Source organism: Nannospalax galili, unplaced genomic scaffold (genome assembly GCF_000622305.1).
Source record: "Nannospalax galili isolate Female #2095 unplaced genomic scaffold, S.galili_v1.0 scaffold1677, whole genome shotgun sequence".
Lineage (NCBI taxonomy): Eukaryota > Metazoa > Chordata > Mammalia > Rodentia > Spalacidae > Nannospalax > Nannospalax galili.
The window spans coordinates 349,673-363,347 of NW_008339464.1; the positions used below are offsets into that span (position 1 = coordinate 349,673).

Genomic DNA, 13,675 nt, shown 5'->3' on the forward strand with positions numbered 1-13,675 from the left:
CCGCCGCAACGAGCGGTGGCGCGGAGCCGGAGGAGGACGACGGCGGTAAGAGCTGGGGCCGGCTGCCCGGGCGGGGGCCCCGGCGTGGGGGAGGGGAGGGCTGCAGCTCCGGGCTCCGGGCCCCTCTCCGCCGCCGAACAAAGGGGGGGACGCGGGTAGGGCGGTCGGGGGCGCCACCTAGCGGGCGCCGATGGCCGCTGCAGGGCGCGCGGGGAGCCCCCCGCCCAGATCCTGGGGTCTGTCCGCCCGACTCGGGCGGAGCCCCTGCTCCCCAACCGGCCCCGCGGCGCCCCGCTTTGGGGGGCCGGACAGGCCCTCCCCGCGGTTGCACTTGCGGCCCCCGCCCCTCATTCTTGTAGACTCCCAGGTGGTCTTTCTCATCCAACTGTCTTTTAAAAGGCCGCCCAGCCCCCGTGCCCCTTGGGGTGCTTTCCCCAGAGTTCGAGGATTCTGCTGTTCTCGGTCGTGCTGTCCCTTCCGTGGCCTTGTTGGAGAAAGGGGCTCTTCCCTCACCTACTCGCAAAGGGAAAATAAACGCATAGCCTACGCCCCCGGGGCCCACCACCCCCTCCTCCCACAGCGGGAAGGTTTTAAGTAAGGGATAGGTTCGCCCACAAAGGCAGACACCCCTTCCCCCGCGTTGTCGCTTTTCAGCATTTGGGCCCCAATTTGTCATCTGTGCCAGGATCGGCCGGTCCTCGCTGGCCCTCAAAGCCGAGTGTGGCCTTTTTTGGGGTGGGGGGTGTCCTTCCTGCTGCAGAATTCAATGCCTTAAGATCCGTGAAGGCTCTGTCCTGGCTGGGGAGACTGTGCCCCAGTCTCTGCGCTCCGCTCCCACAAACTCCCCAACCCCTTTTGTTTTTAAAGAATCTCAGCTCCTCCCGCACCCCCCTTCCTGCTCTTAAAGGGCCAGCCTGCCTTAGCCTTCCATGGCTCCGTGCAGCACTGGAAGGATGCTCAGAGACCGTTAGCTATCCAGTCAGTGCCTTTGCAGACAAAGACGCTTAGGCCCAGAGAGCGGACATAACCCACCAAAGGTCACTGAGCAAGTCGCCAGTGAAACCATGACTTGCATTCATTGATTTTTCTTTAGCTATACTTTAAAAAATAAAGCTAAAACAAAAGAAAACTCCACAACATGACAGGAGTCCCCTCTGGTCCTGTCTTTTGTTTATCCGACCCTGAGATTCTGCACAGGGAGAATGACCAGAGCCCTCATGATTAGTCTTTATGGCCAGGAGACCATTTTCTAAATAAAAAATTGCCAGATCTGCAGGGAAGGTAGGGTGTTTGTTTGACAAAAGGAACACTAGTGGGCTGGTGGGGCCCCACCAGTGCCTACCCTTCTGATTGCTGGGTAGTAACAAGCTCCCTACCAGAAAAAAAGATGAATCCCCAGAAAGACTTTGATGGGCTCTGGTGGGTGGTGACCTGTCGCTGCTGCAGTGCCTTCAGCAGTCTCTCTGGTGGCCCTTCTACCATTCCTTTTAAGGGTCATTGGTCCTCAGACTCCGAGGAAGTCCAGGTCTGAGAAACTCCTTTCCCTGGAGGTGCTGACAGCTTAGTCATGGGTATCCCTCCAGTGGGCCACCCGACAGTGCTAAACTGGTAGCCATGAGAGGCTGTATTTGAGGCACTACTAGAAAAAGGGAGAAGACCTTTGGGTGGGGCTCTCCTGGCTGGGGCCCCAGGTGGGTGGGTCCTTTGCACAGCTCTGGATGCAGACAGATGCCCCCTTTGTTCCTCTGGCCCCTCTGCCTGCTCTATGCCGGCTGTAACTGGCCAGCCCTTTGCTTTCCTGGCTTTACCCTACACCTCTTCCAAAAAGGACACCTTGCAGACCAACACCCTCCTTGGCCTTTGCCTTGTCTTTAAAAAACCTGCATTGAGCTTGCACAGTACCATATATCCTTTTGTTCTATCCTCTCTCTGGGTCCTTGCTCTTTGTAGAGGGTGTTTGGACTCCCTGTATCTCCCACATCCCTTTTACTGCTCTTGCCATCCATTCCCTGGCCCAGACTCCCTTCCCCCACTTCCCTTTCTCAGGCTTCCAAATCAAAGCCCTGAGTTCTTTCCCTGGAAATCGGAGATTGAAAAACTGTCTCCCTTTTCCCTTCTTCAGGACAAGCTCTTCAGCTGGAAGGGGGTGCCTTGGGGTCCTGGGGGAGTACCCCCCTACCCTCCTCCAGGGCCAGGGGACCAGCATCTTCAGGCAGGAAATACTCAGACCATTGTGAGGCTCGGGCCTCAAGGCCTGGAAAAAGCCGCATCCCTGGCAGGGACCACCGTCGTTACTACCACGACCACTGGAGGCTGGAGTACCTGATGGATTTCATCCCGGCCCGGCATGGCATGGTGTGCATGGTGTGCGGCAGCTCCCTGGCCACCCTCAAGCTCAGCACCATCAAGAGACATATCCGTCAGAAGCACCCTTACTCTCTGCATTGGAGTCCCCGGGAAAAGGAAGTCATCAGCAACAGCTGGGACGCACATCTGGGGCTGGGGGCCTGTGGTGAGGCTGAGAGCCTGGGGGCCCAGGGGGCTGAGGAGGAGGAGGAAGAAGATGATGAAGAGGAGGAGGAGGGGGCCAGCCTTCAAGCTTGCCCACCCAAGGGCCCAGGTAATACAGAATGTGGAGAAGCAGGGGCTCGGGCGCAATGGGGCAAATGGGGCAGCTTTCCTCTCCTCCAGCTGATGATTTTTTGGAGCAGGTTACTGCTCCCTCTCTGGCTGAGGTCTGTTTACCGTCCTTCCTATTGAGTGTGGAGAGGAATGGTAGAATGGGGGTAGTCTCCAGCATCCCTGACAGACTTGACATTGTGTAGCCTTAGGAGCAAGGAGAGTAGAGGTCGCAGGGATAGGTGGAGGAAGGGCTGGAAGCCAGTGAGGGTAAGCTGGAACAGTGAAGCCCAGGGAAGGGACTAGTAGGGTGGGGCTTAAGAGTGGAAGAGCTGGAGAATTAGGGGGAGGGGCTAAGATGAAGGGAGCTGGGTGTGGTGGCATATGGTGGCACCAGGGAGTTGGAGACCAGAGGATCAAGAGTTCAAAGACAGCTTTGGCTAGTACTTAGGGAGTTTGAGCCCATCCTGGGCTGTAACAAGACTCTGCCTAAATGCAAACAAAAAAAGATGTCAGAGAAAGGCAAAGGTCAGAGCTGAGTGAGAAAGAGGCTGTGGGGCTCTTGGCTGTGGTGGGGGGCTCCCAGAGGTCCAGGTCTCAGTTGATTCCCTCCAACCCTTTCAGGCAAAGCCCCAGCTGGTGGGGGCTGCCGGCGCCAGCGGCGAGGGGTTCGAGGGGGCCCAGTGGCACCGCGGCGCCGGCGCCTCTCTGCCTCCCGAAGGGCTGGGGGCAGCAGGGGGCTAGGGGCCCGGCGCCTGGAGCGGAGGCTGAAGGAGTCCCTGCAGAACTGGTTCCGGGCCGAGTGTCTCATGGACTACGACCCACGGGGGAACCGGCTGGTGTGCATGGCCTGCGGCCGGGCACTGCCCAGCCTGCACCTGGACGACATCCGTGCTCACGTGCTGGAGGTGCACCCCAGCTCCCTGGGGCTCAGTGGCCCCCAGCGCAGTGCCCTGCTGCAGGCCTGGGGTGACCAGCCTGAGGCGCAGTCAGAGCTCACCCAGTCCCCACCAGGTGCGAGGTGGTTCCAGGGCCGAGATCCCTTTGTAGTAGGGCAGCAGCGGCGGGGCTGCCGGACAGAATTGGGAGGCAGGAACTTTCGGCTGACTCCTTTATCCTCTGCACAGACACGCACACAGCGCTCTCCTTCTCTCCCTCCTCTCTCTCTCTCTGGCTGGGGCCGGCTAGCTTGGGGCTGGGGTGAGGAGCAAGGATGGAACCCCTCTTGTATGGGTAAGGGCAACCCAGCCAGGAGGCTGAGCCCTTCTCCCTCACCCCTTCCCCAACAGACGATGACCTCGTCCCCCAGGACCTGACCAGAAAGAGCCGGGACTCCGCCCCAGCTGCTGGAGCCCCCTCCTCTCAGGATCTCAGCCCCCCCGACGTAAAGGAAGAGGCTGGCTGGGCCCCTGAGAGGCCCGGGCCCGCAGAGGAGGAGGAGGAGGAGCTGGAGGAGGGCGAGGGCGAGAGGGCGGGCACCCTAGGCCGGCCGCGGAGGGGCCGAGACCACCGCCGCCACTACCAGGAGCGCTGGCGGCTGGAGTACCTCATGGAGCTGGACGGCTGCCGGCGCGGCCTGGTGTGCATGGTGTGCGGGGGCGCGCTGGCCTCGCTCAAGATGAGCACCATCAAGCGACACATCCGCCAGCGCCACCCGGGCTCCACGAGCCTCAGCGGGCCTGTGAAGGCCCTCATCGCGCAAGAGTGGAGCGAGAAGGCCGCCCACCTGCTGGCCTTGGGGCTGCCCAGCCCGGAGTCACCCGCGGCCCCCAGCATTGCCTCGGCTTCGAAGGAGGGGGGAGGGGCAGAGGAGGCGGAGCCAGAGGAGGAGTGGTGGGGTGAGCCCCGGGAGGGCGAGCAGCTGGCGAGGGCGAGCGGGCCGGGAGCCGGGCAGGCTGGGACCGAGGGCCTGGCGAGGAGAGAAGGGTGGAGAGAGCCGAGAGCGCAGGGGAGGACTATGGGAGGAGAGTCCGGAGAGGACGCGAGACCCGGAGGCTCCCGCCACTTCTCCAACGCAGCCCTTTGTTCTTCCCTAGGTGACGTCCCGCCGTCCCCTGGGGCTCCGCCGGAGCGGCCGGCCGAGGAGGAGGAGGATGAGGAGGAGGATGAAGACGACGGCCCCGGGGGGTTGGCATTCCCGCCGCTGCCGCCGCCGCCGCCGCCGCCTCCCCCGCCGCCGCCACCCCGCAGCCGAGAGCAGCGGCGCAACTACCAGCCGCGCTGGCGGGGCGAGTACCTGATGGACTACGACGGCAGCCGGCGCGGCCTAGTGTGCATGGTGTGTGGGGGCGCACTGGCCACGCTCAAGGTGAGCACCATCAAGCGACACATCCTGCAGGTGCACCCCTTCTCCATGGACTTCACCCCCGAGGAGCGCCAGACCATCCTGGAAGCCTACGAGGAGGCTGCGCTGCGCTGCTACGGCCACGAGGGCTTCGGGCCACCCGCTCCGGCGGCGCGCGACGGCGGCGCGGACCTCAAGCCCGGCGCCGCATGCCGCGCGTAGGACTCGGCCCCTCCTCCCCCCGGGCTCGCCTGACCCTCTGGCGGAGACCCTGGTGGCCGGCGCTGGGGCTTTTCGCGGCTCTGGCAGCTATTGCGTCCCCCCGCTGGCCGGGATGGGCAGAGTTTGGGGTGGAGTGCCACCCTGAGGTGCCAGCTAGCCCGCACGCTCCGGGAGCGCACTCGCGTGGGGGTCCCCGGCGGCTTCTCGCGGGGGCCCCAGGCTTCCCGAGAAGCCAAAGCACTTCCAAGCGCTCGCACCGGCGCCTGCGTTCTGGGCAGCACCAGCCGCGCTCAGTTGCCAGGCCTGGGTGGCGGTGCCGGCTGTTAGTGTTAGGGTGGAAGGTAGGGCGCGGGGAAGTCAGGATGGACGCGTCGGCCGCTGATAGCCCTGGCCGGGGCCCAGCCCTCTGCGGCCTCACACACCCGCAGTCGCGGCTCCCTGCTCGGGCTGCAGGCTGCGCCGTCGTCAAGCTTGGCCTCCGGGGAGACCTAGGCTGCGGACTGGGACCTGGGGCAGGAGGTGGGCGCGAGGGGCACCTTGGATGCGTGCTGGCGGAGGGGCCGGGCCCTGCCAGTTGTGCCAGCATGACGGCGCACCCGACGGCCACGCCCGCGGGACCGGGACCGTAAAGGGATTAGCACTTTCCTCGTTTTGCTCTTCTGCTCTGAGGGCCTGTTTCCCCCTAGCTGAGTGTAGTGGCGCTCCGGGTTCAGCGCCAGCACGGTCCGAACTCGGGGGGGCCGGGCAGTTGCTCAGTGCTCTTGCCCCCTCCGTGCGTGGCTGGTCCTTGGTGCGTGTGCCACCCTTTCTCAGCTCTCAGGGCCTGGGGCGGGGCCTCGGCCTCCCTTTTTCTTACCCGCGGCAGCGCTAAGGGCCCTCGATCTCCCAGGCAGGTCCGAGAGGGATGTGTAGATTCATTCTCCCATGGAGAACAGGTGGCCCCGAGATCAGGCCGTTTTTTTCTTTGTATTTTATTTTGAAACTGTATTTAATGCTTTTATATGAAGGGGAGAGGGGGAAAACTGGCCCAGTTGCCCTTCCGTGCAAATGTCTTATTTATTATGCGTGTATCAGAGATAAGCTGTGAGGTGAAGGACCTGTAGGAAGATGGCGCAAGGATGCAGAGACGGGGGTGCGGAGAGGGGCGATGAGGGAGGTTGGGAGGACATTATCTCACGCTCCTCAGGCCCTGCGTCTCTGGGCCACAGTGTTTGCTCTCCACAAAGGGAAGCCACTGCAAGCACTGTCTTTATAGTCAGGGTGCGGAGGTCAAGGGTGGGACCTGGGAGCTGCCCTGGGTATGGGGGTGAGTTTGGCCCTTTTGGTGGGAAAATGGAAGTAAAAGAGGAAATCCCCTCTCTCACCCCCCACCCCCCCCACACACCAGAGCCAGAACTCCATGGTTCAAGTGCCTCAGGCCTAGTTCCCTAGACTTCCTGATTGGGAGTTGGATTTTATACCACGGATTTTATAACATTTTTATATAATTCAGGATTATCAGTTGGAAAGGACTCTGGAAATCACATATCTTCTTCACCTGTAGATAGGTACAATTCCAAAGCTCAGAAATTCACATAGCCAGCCAGGAACAGGACAAGAACTAGATCTCAACTCCCAGTTCAGTGAGCTTTGCACTATACCACACCACTTCCCAGTCCCTGGCAAACTTAAGATGTCTACCCATTAGACCTGCCAAGGTGTAGAAGTGTTGGGCACTGTAGGCCGTCACAGTGCAGTGACTCCTGAGGGCAGCAAAGTGCTGCACTTCCTGGGACAGGGTGCCAGGGTTCTACAGGGCAACTCCGGTGCAGCTTTTCCATCAGAGCCAGGTGGGGCTTCGTCCTTTGGGCCGGGTCTTCCCAGTAGGGCAGGCGCTGCATTAGGTATTGTGGAATAGACTGAAAGTGTTTCCAGTTTGACCCGCCAGGGTTTTTTGAGACAGTATTAAAATCTCGAGAGCAGAGATTCTGGATGGTGCCACACTTGGCACTGCCCTTTTTCTTTCCATCGCAAGTGTTTTCAAATCCAGAATGAGTATTCTGCCATTTTCTCCCCTCTGCTGCCCTTTAAAAACAGGCAGAATTGGAGCTACTGCTGCTAATCACCAGAGCCCACTGCTGAAGTTCGGGTTAAGCCAGGGCAGGGATGTTAGGAATGGTTTTCCCTTTGAGGAAGATGTATGACCGGCCCTCCAGCGGCCCACAAGCCAGCAGCATCATCGTAGGAACTTGCTAGATAGAAATCCTTGGGCCCCACAGGTACTTCCTAAGGGAGGGAGCCCAACAATGCCTTTCTCATGCAGCTGAAGTTCCCAGGGCCTCTGCAGTGGCTCCTACCCCAACTGGATCTGTGGCCTCATAGGCCGAGGGTCATGGCCTCGAGGTCATGGTTGGTCCTTGGCCCTGCCTAGGTCTCCTTGCCTTTGGATTCTGACATGAACAGGTGAAGTTTCTTCATGTTTTGTTTTAATGGTATGCTTGCTATTCTGACCCATATGTAAATGTTACTGAATACATATTTATATGCTGTTAGTGACATTATTCAAACATTTGTATGTGTATTTGTGAAATTGTTTGCATCAGTCATTTAAAAAATATTTCAGCCTAAGTTTTCCAAGCAGTATCTTGAATAAAATCTTAAAGTCCAGCTTGAGTCACAGCAGCCTTAGTTTGGGGAAGAGCAATTCAGAAATGGGTCCGGATGTGAGACCAGATGGGACCTGCAGTGGCCAGGTCTCAATTTCGGGGCTTTGTGGGTGCATGTGGTTTACAGGCTGCCTCATGTGGTCAGTGGGGACCCTTCCGAGGCTGGTGAGACTGAACCAGGGTCTCCCACCCCCATTTTGTCTCCAAAGGTCACCTCTTGCAGGGGCCTCTGCTTTCCAGAAACCAAATGCACAGCTTGTCCTCACTGCTGTGTACATTTCTTGCAATCTCAGAATCCTTTCTGAAAGTCCCCAAAGTGGAGTGGGAGTCGGGGTGGGGTAATGAAAGCCTTGCTTGGTTCTTACTTTACCCAAACTATGTATAAAGAATAAAGTTAGCAGACTGATGACAGTCACTGTGTTCTTTATTTTTTTTAATACATCACTTTGCAGTTTTACAGGAACCAAAATTGGAGCTCCTCGAGTACTACTGCATTTTTATATATTGCACGCACAGACACGTACACAATTTCATTAGTAATTTTTTCACCTATAGATTTTTCTCAAAAAAAAAAAAAATTCCTGCGCGGCACAAAATTCTCTCCAATTATAACACAGCAGCAACAAAAGAAGAGAGCCAGGTGTGGAGGCTTCCAGTGCAGCAAGGGGTCCTTTGGAGGGAAGCCTGGAAGACCATCCATGCATTCACTTCCTGGAGGGCAGAGGATGGTGATGGAGAGTGTTTTCTACAACAGAAACCAGTTAAAACATTCAAAATGAAGTGGAGTGGGAAGAGAACAAAATCAGAAAATGGAGCAAGGCAGAGGCACCTCTCACCTATGCAGACTCTAGTTTCCCAGAGGGGAAAGAGGTCCCACTCAGTAGAGTTGCACAACCCTGGGACCATCAAATTCGGGAGCCCTTAAAGTGCCTCAGTTCAAACTATCTTCCAACAGGCAGAACTGAGCTGAGGGAACTCCTGGACAACTGTTTTCAAGTTGACTGGATTTCTATGCTGAAGGGGAGTCTCAGATGGGAATCCAAGATTCCCAGTCACCTTCTACTGATGTCAACGTGTGTTCTACTGTCTGTCGACATCACCTGGCCCTGCCTGACTGGAAAACACTCTCCAAAGGCGCACCCAGGGCCATGGCAGGAACGACACCATCTTATGTGTGTGGAAGTGCAGAGCACCCTCAGAACAACACATACTTATAAGCTGACCTCAAGCTCTCACAGTGCACATGAACCAGGAACTGCACTTCCCTCCATCTGTGGCCTCCAGAACTACACACAAATGGTCTCTGGCCAGCAGGACTTTGGTCCTCAGGCTAAACTGATAAGCACAAGTGGATTCAGCCAGGAGAAGGAATCAGCAGGGAAGGAACCAGGAAGGAAGGCTTCTGTGTGTCTGTAGTCATTCTCAGGAGAAACGTCCCCACCCCACAGAGAGGATTACAACTGCTCAGTAACTGGGAAGCCCACATGCAGAATCTTTTTTCTCTAACAAGTTTACAGCAGTGTACAGCAGTTACAGACATTTATTTTGTAATAAGAAAAGCACAACCATATTTATTAAACTTGAGGTAAGGTGGGCAGGGAACAGGGGAAAGCACACTCTGGACTGAGTTCTCAAACCAACACTGGTATCCTAGACAAAGAGCTTGGACTCTGCCCTCCCTCCCCACAGAGGGAGGGTGGCCTTGCTGCCCTCCTGCTGACTCCTCCATCCCATTGTTACTTCTCTGATGGCATTCTGGGACTAGGGAATTACCACTATCACTTGTAGGTTACTCAAGAGTGAAAGGTCTATCTCTAAGAGAGGCGAACATTAGAAACTGCTCACATTGTGAGGCAGGAGGTGGGACTGCAGGGCCACAGACCCAATGGAAGGACCCACTCCTGCCCCAAATTACTTCTTCATAAGTTAATCATTATTTCTTAACATAAAAATAAGGGCAAAATCATAATGGGAGCTTTGTAGTCTAGTCCTGGGAACTGGATAGAGGATGTAAGAGACATGTTCTCTTTGTTTCCCCCTTCATGCTACAGGTAAAAGCACCACCGTTAAGGTCTGATTAATTCTATTAATTTGATTCATTCTTTATTCTTCGGGGCTCTAAGATATCTGTTCTTTTTTTCAGTCCAACGCTTCTTGTGCTTGATACTGAGGGGATGGGGAAGGATGGGAGAAGTCACCAAACGAAAAAACAAGTTGGAATGTAGGCTCAAGCTGACACTGAGCAAGTTCCGCCATAGTACAAATAACGATGCTATAACTATTACGTGGTGCTGTAGTAGCTGGTGCACTTCTGGCTTCCATGTGCTTATTCTGCCTTTTTTTTGGTGATTCCAGGAAGTTTTGCTTGGATCCTATTGAGGAAAGAAAAAAGAAAACAAAAAGGTGAAAATACTTGCTTTTCATCGGCATGTGTTCTAGGGTCGTACTTTCACAGGGATGAGCATAGGCAGGGCTCAGACAGGGTCTCTCCCTGTAGTCCCAGCTGGCCTGAAATTCCCTACGTTGACTACGCTGGGCTCTGTTTCACAGAGCTCTGCCTGCCTGTCTCCCTTAAGGGTGGGGCTGCAGAAAAAGTACTGGGCCCAAAGGCTGCTGACACTACTCCACAGTGCCAGTGTGAGAGGCCCATTTCTCTGCCTCTGTTACACACAAAAAGGAAAGCCAGGTTACTAACCCACTAGTGCCAGAAAAGAACCAGAAGTCAGGATGATGAAGATGTATAAAAAGGACACGGGTTGTTGGTTCTCAGAACTGTAGAATCTGGCACCAGGACCCCAAAGCTGCCCTGTATTCTGGCAGATTGGCACCGAACCCCTCAGCGTTGCCAATGCCAACAGCAGGTCTGTAGCAGAGCTGCTGTCACCCTTTAACTAAGCAGGCTGGTAAGCAGCAACCAGGCATGGGTTTGTGCTGCCAGCATGTTTTTAGTGTTAGCTTACACCTTAAAAAGAAAAATCAGGTCAAGACTCTAGCATCAAGGCACATCTGCCTAGTTTCTTCTTTCTGTGCTGGTGGTGGGAACCCAGGGCTTCATGCACACTGGGCAAATGTTTTACCACTAAGCTATGTACCTAACCTACTCGGTTTCTTCTTGATATATCTGAAAAAGCACTAAAGTCTGGGGTGGAAAGGGACTCCAGCAGCACAAAGACGAGTTAATATTTTCTTCAACAGCTGAAGGGTCTAGAGATGGCTCAGGGGTTAAGAGCACTGGCTGCTCTGGCAAAGGACCCATATGGCGGTTCAGAACTGTAACTCCAGTTCCAAGGGATATCTCTTTGGGCCTCTGTGGGCACTGCCCACACATGGTACACATATATACACACAAACACTCATACAATAAAAATAAAAATTTATTTATTTATTTATTTTCTTTTTGAGGCACCTATAGCTCTCTCTGGCCTGTAACTTGCTATGTAGACCAGGCTGGCCTTGAACTCACAGAGATCTGCCTACCTCTGCCTCCCCAGTGCTGGGATCAAGGGGTGTGCCACCACACTGGACCTCTCATAAATATTATTTTAAAAAAGGAAGCCGGGGGGCTGGAGAGATGGCTCAGTGGTTAAGTTCTTGAAGAAGACCCGGGTTCGAATCCCAGCACCCACATGGCAGCTAACAACTGACTGTAATTCCAGTTCCAGGGGATCCGACCGCCTCTCTGCCCTCCGTGGGCATTGCATGACACGGGTGCACTTACCAACATGCAGGCAATACATGCATACACATAAAATAAAGCCAAAAAAATAAGGAAAACAGAGATTTGGTAATCTTAGAAATGAGAGTTATCTTTAAAAAATCAAGTTTTGTATTTTTTGGAGTCAGAATCCTGCTGTAAGCCCTGGCTGGCCTGGAACTCACTCCTGCCTCTGTCCTCCCCTCGCTCCTGCCTCTGCCCTTCCCATGCTTCTATCATGACTGTGTCTGAGTCTTACACTTTTTACATGGAAATGGAAGACAGGGAAGAATTTGGTTTAACATGGATACATACGGGAATAAGAAAAGGGTTAAATAACCGAAAACATTTGAAAGTCAAAGTGGTTCCACTGATCATTTCTTACTGGATAGCTGGAGGGTATGATTTTGCGTTCAAGACCAGAACAGGCTATGTAGCAAGACCCTTTCTCAGAAAACAAACAACCCAATCAATACACAATCAAGAAACTGGGAAGATATTTTTTTCTTTTTTGAGACAAGGTCTCACTCACTATGTAGCTTTGGCTGGCCTGGAACTCACTATGTAGGCCAGGTTGGCCTCAAACTCAAGAGATTTGCCTGCCTCTGCCTCCCAAGTGCTGGGATCAAAGGTGTGAGCCAACACACTTGGCCCAAAGATGCTTTTTAACAAGCAGATAAAATAATTTCAAGAAGGGGCTGGAGAGATGGCTCAGCAGTTAAGAGCATGGACTGCTCTTGCAGAAGATCAGGGTTCAAATCCCAGCACTCACATGATGGCTAACAACTGTCCATAAGTCCAGTTCCAGGGAATTCGACATCCTCTTTTGACCTCATGAACACTGCATGATATGGGTGCACTTACAGATATGCAGGCAATACACTCATGTGTATAAAATAAAAATAAATAAAATTTAAAAATAATTTCAAGAAAATAAAACTATTAGCCAAACTTTTTTGTCTTTTTGAGACAGGGTCTCCCTGTAGCCCCAGCTGTCCTGGAACTCACTATGTAGACCAGGCTGGCCTTGAACTCACAAAGATCCGCCTGCTTCTGCCTCCCAAATGCTGGGATTAAAGGTGTGTGCCACCACGCCTGGCTTAGCAAAGGTTTTTAATCAGGATGAAAATTATCTTTGACATTAATATTTTATAAGACTAAAGGCTTGGTGGAGGGGTGGAAGGTGGCAAGAGGGTTGGGGTGGAGGAATAGGGGGCAGTCAGGGTGCAGGGGATGAAGGGGTGGGAGACTAGGACATTGGGGAGTGGAGGAGTGGTGGTGGGGGTGGCCAGGGGGTGAACAAGAGAAACAATAAAAGCAGTCCAAAGTGTACTTACTTTTCAACAATTGACTTGGTCTGATCCCGGGCGATGCCAACATAGTGATCAATCTGGGTCTTTAAGAAAGAAAAAAAGAAAAAGAAAAAAAGAAAGCAAAGAAAAAAGGTATCTTGAAGGCATTATTCTTTTGTTTGATGTACCCATTTGAAAAAAACAAAAAACCCATCATCTTTTTTTTTTTTGGTCTTTTTGAGACAGGGTCTCTCTGTAGCCCCAGCTGTCCTGGAACTCACTATGTAGACCTGGCCTTGAACTCACAGAGATCCACCTGCCTCTGCCTCCCAAGTACTGGGATTAAAGGAATGCACCACTATTTCTGGTGTAATGCACCCATTTAAAAAAAAAAAACAAAAACCCACTACTCAGGGGTTGTAGAGATGGCTCTACAGTAGTTAAGAGCACTGACTGCTCTTGCAGAGGACCCGCATTCGATTCCCAGTACCCACGTGGCAGCTATGAACTGTCCTTAACTTCAGTTCCAGGGGAATCTGATTCCCTCTTCTGACCTCTGTGGCACTGCACGACATGGGTGCACTCACATACATGCAGGCAATACACTCATACACATAAAATTAAAAAAAAAAAAAAACAAACTCACTACTCAGTATTCTGGAAAATGAAAAATAATGGCCAGTTTTTCAAAAAACCTTATACACTTAATGTTTTCAGATTTTAATTTATGTTACACTTTAAGGTAAAAATGACATCTTTTGTAGAGGTTAGCCTTATTTCCTATAGTGACACTTTTTAATACTAGAAACTAGATTTAGTCTATATTCTGTAGTTGCAGTTGTATTATAGGTCCTGGGAAAAATGAATTCATTCAATATTCAAAAGCCCAAAGGTGTGTGTGTGTGTGTGTGTGTGTGTG

At 53.6% G+C, this 13,675-nt stretch overlaps 2 protein-coding genes across 6 annotated transcripts in view; one reads left to right on the plus strand and one right to left on the minus strand.

The window, feature by feature from the left end:
• Positions 1 to 129: 129 nt before the first annotated feature.
• On the plus strand, positions 130 to 7,771 carry CUNH11orf95 (chromosome unknown C11orf95 homolog). Of its 3 annotated transcripts, XM_008834192.3 has the most exons (4): positions 135 to 2,620; positions 3,244 to 3,633; positions 3,909 to 4,457; positions 4,656 to 7,771. In XM_008834192.3, exons 1-4 carry the CDS (start codon positions 2,326 to 2,328, stop codon positions 5,123 to 5,125), a joined length of 1,704 nt encoding a protein of 567 aa, XP_008832414.1. In that variant the 5' UTR covers positions 135 to 2,325; the 3' UTR covers positions 5,126 to 7,771. The 3 variants fall into 3 exon arrangements, with proteins under 3 accessions (XP_029419939.1, XP_029419938.1, XP_008832414.1); XM_029564078.1 differs by having other exon boundaries at positions 133 to 2,620; positions 3,909 to 7,771; XM_029564079.1 differs by lacking the exon at positions 3,244 to 3,633 and having other exon boundaries at positions 130 to 2,620; positions 3,909 to 7,771.
• Positions 7,772 to 8,176: 405 nt separating this feature from the next.
• Positions 8,177 to 13,675, minus strand: part of Rtn3 (reticulon 3) — a 68,360-nt gene continuing 62,861 nt past the window's right edge. The window contains exons 6-8 of one of the 3 annotated variants that reach the window (XM_029564081.1): positions 12,802 to 12,860; positions 10,056 to 10,142; positions 8,177 to 8,515 (exon numbers count right to left, since the gene is read on the minus strand). In XM_029564081.1, coding sequence (XP_029419941.1) covers positions 10,097 to 10,142; positions 12,802 to 12,860 — 105 coding nt within the window. In that variant the 3' untranslated portion in view covers positions 8,177 to 8,515; positions 10,056 to 10,096. Of the gene's footprint in view, positions 10,143 to 12,801; positions 12,861 to 13,675 lie in introns of all 3 variants that reach the window. The other 2 variants (XM_008834188.3, XM_008834191.3) reach the window with 2 other exon arrangements.

Coding starts and splice junctions, on each gene's coding strand:
- CUNH11orf95 (XM_029564078.1), top strand. CDS start 2,326: ATGGATTTCATCCCGGCCCGGCATGGCATGGTGTGCATGGTGTGCGGC. Junction 2,621..3,243: donor TTGCCCACCCAAGGGCCCAG/GTAATACAGAAT, acceptor CAACCCTTTCAG/GCAAAGCCCCAGCTGGTGGG. Junction 3,634..3,908: donor GCTCACCCAGTCCCCACCAG/GTGCGAGGTGGT, acceptor CTTCCCCAACAG/ACGATGACCTCGTCCCCCAG.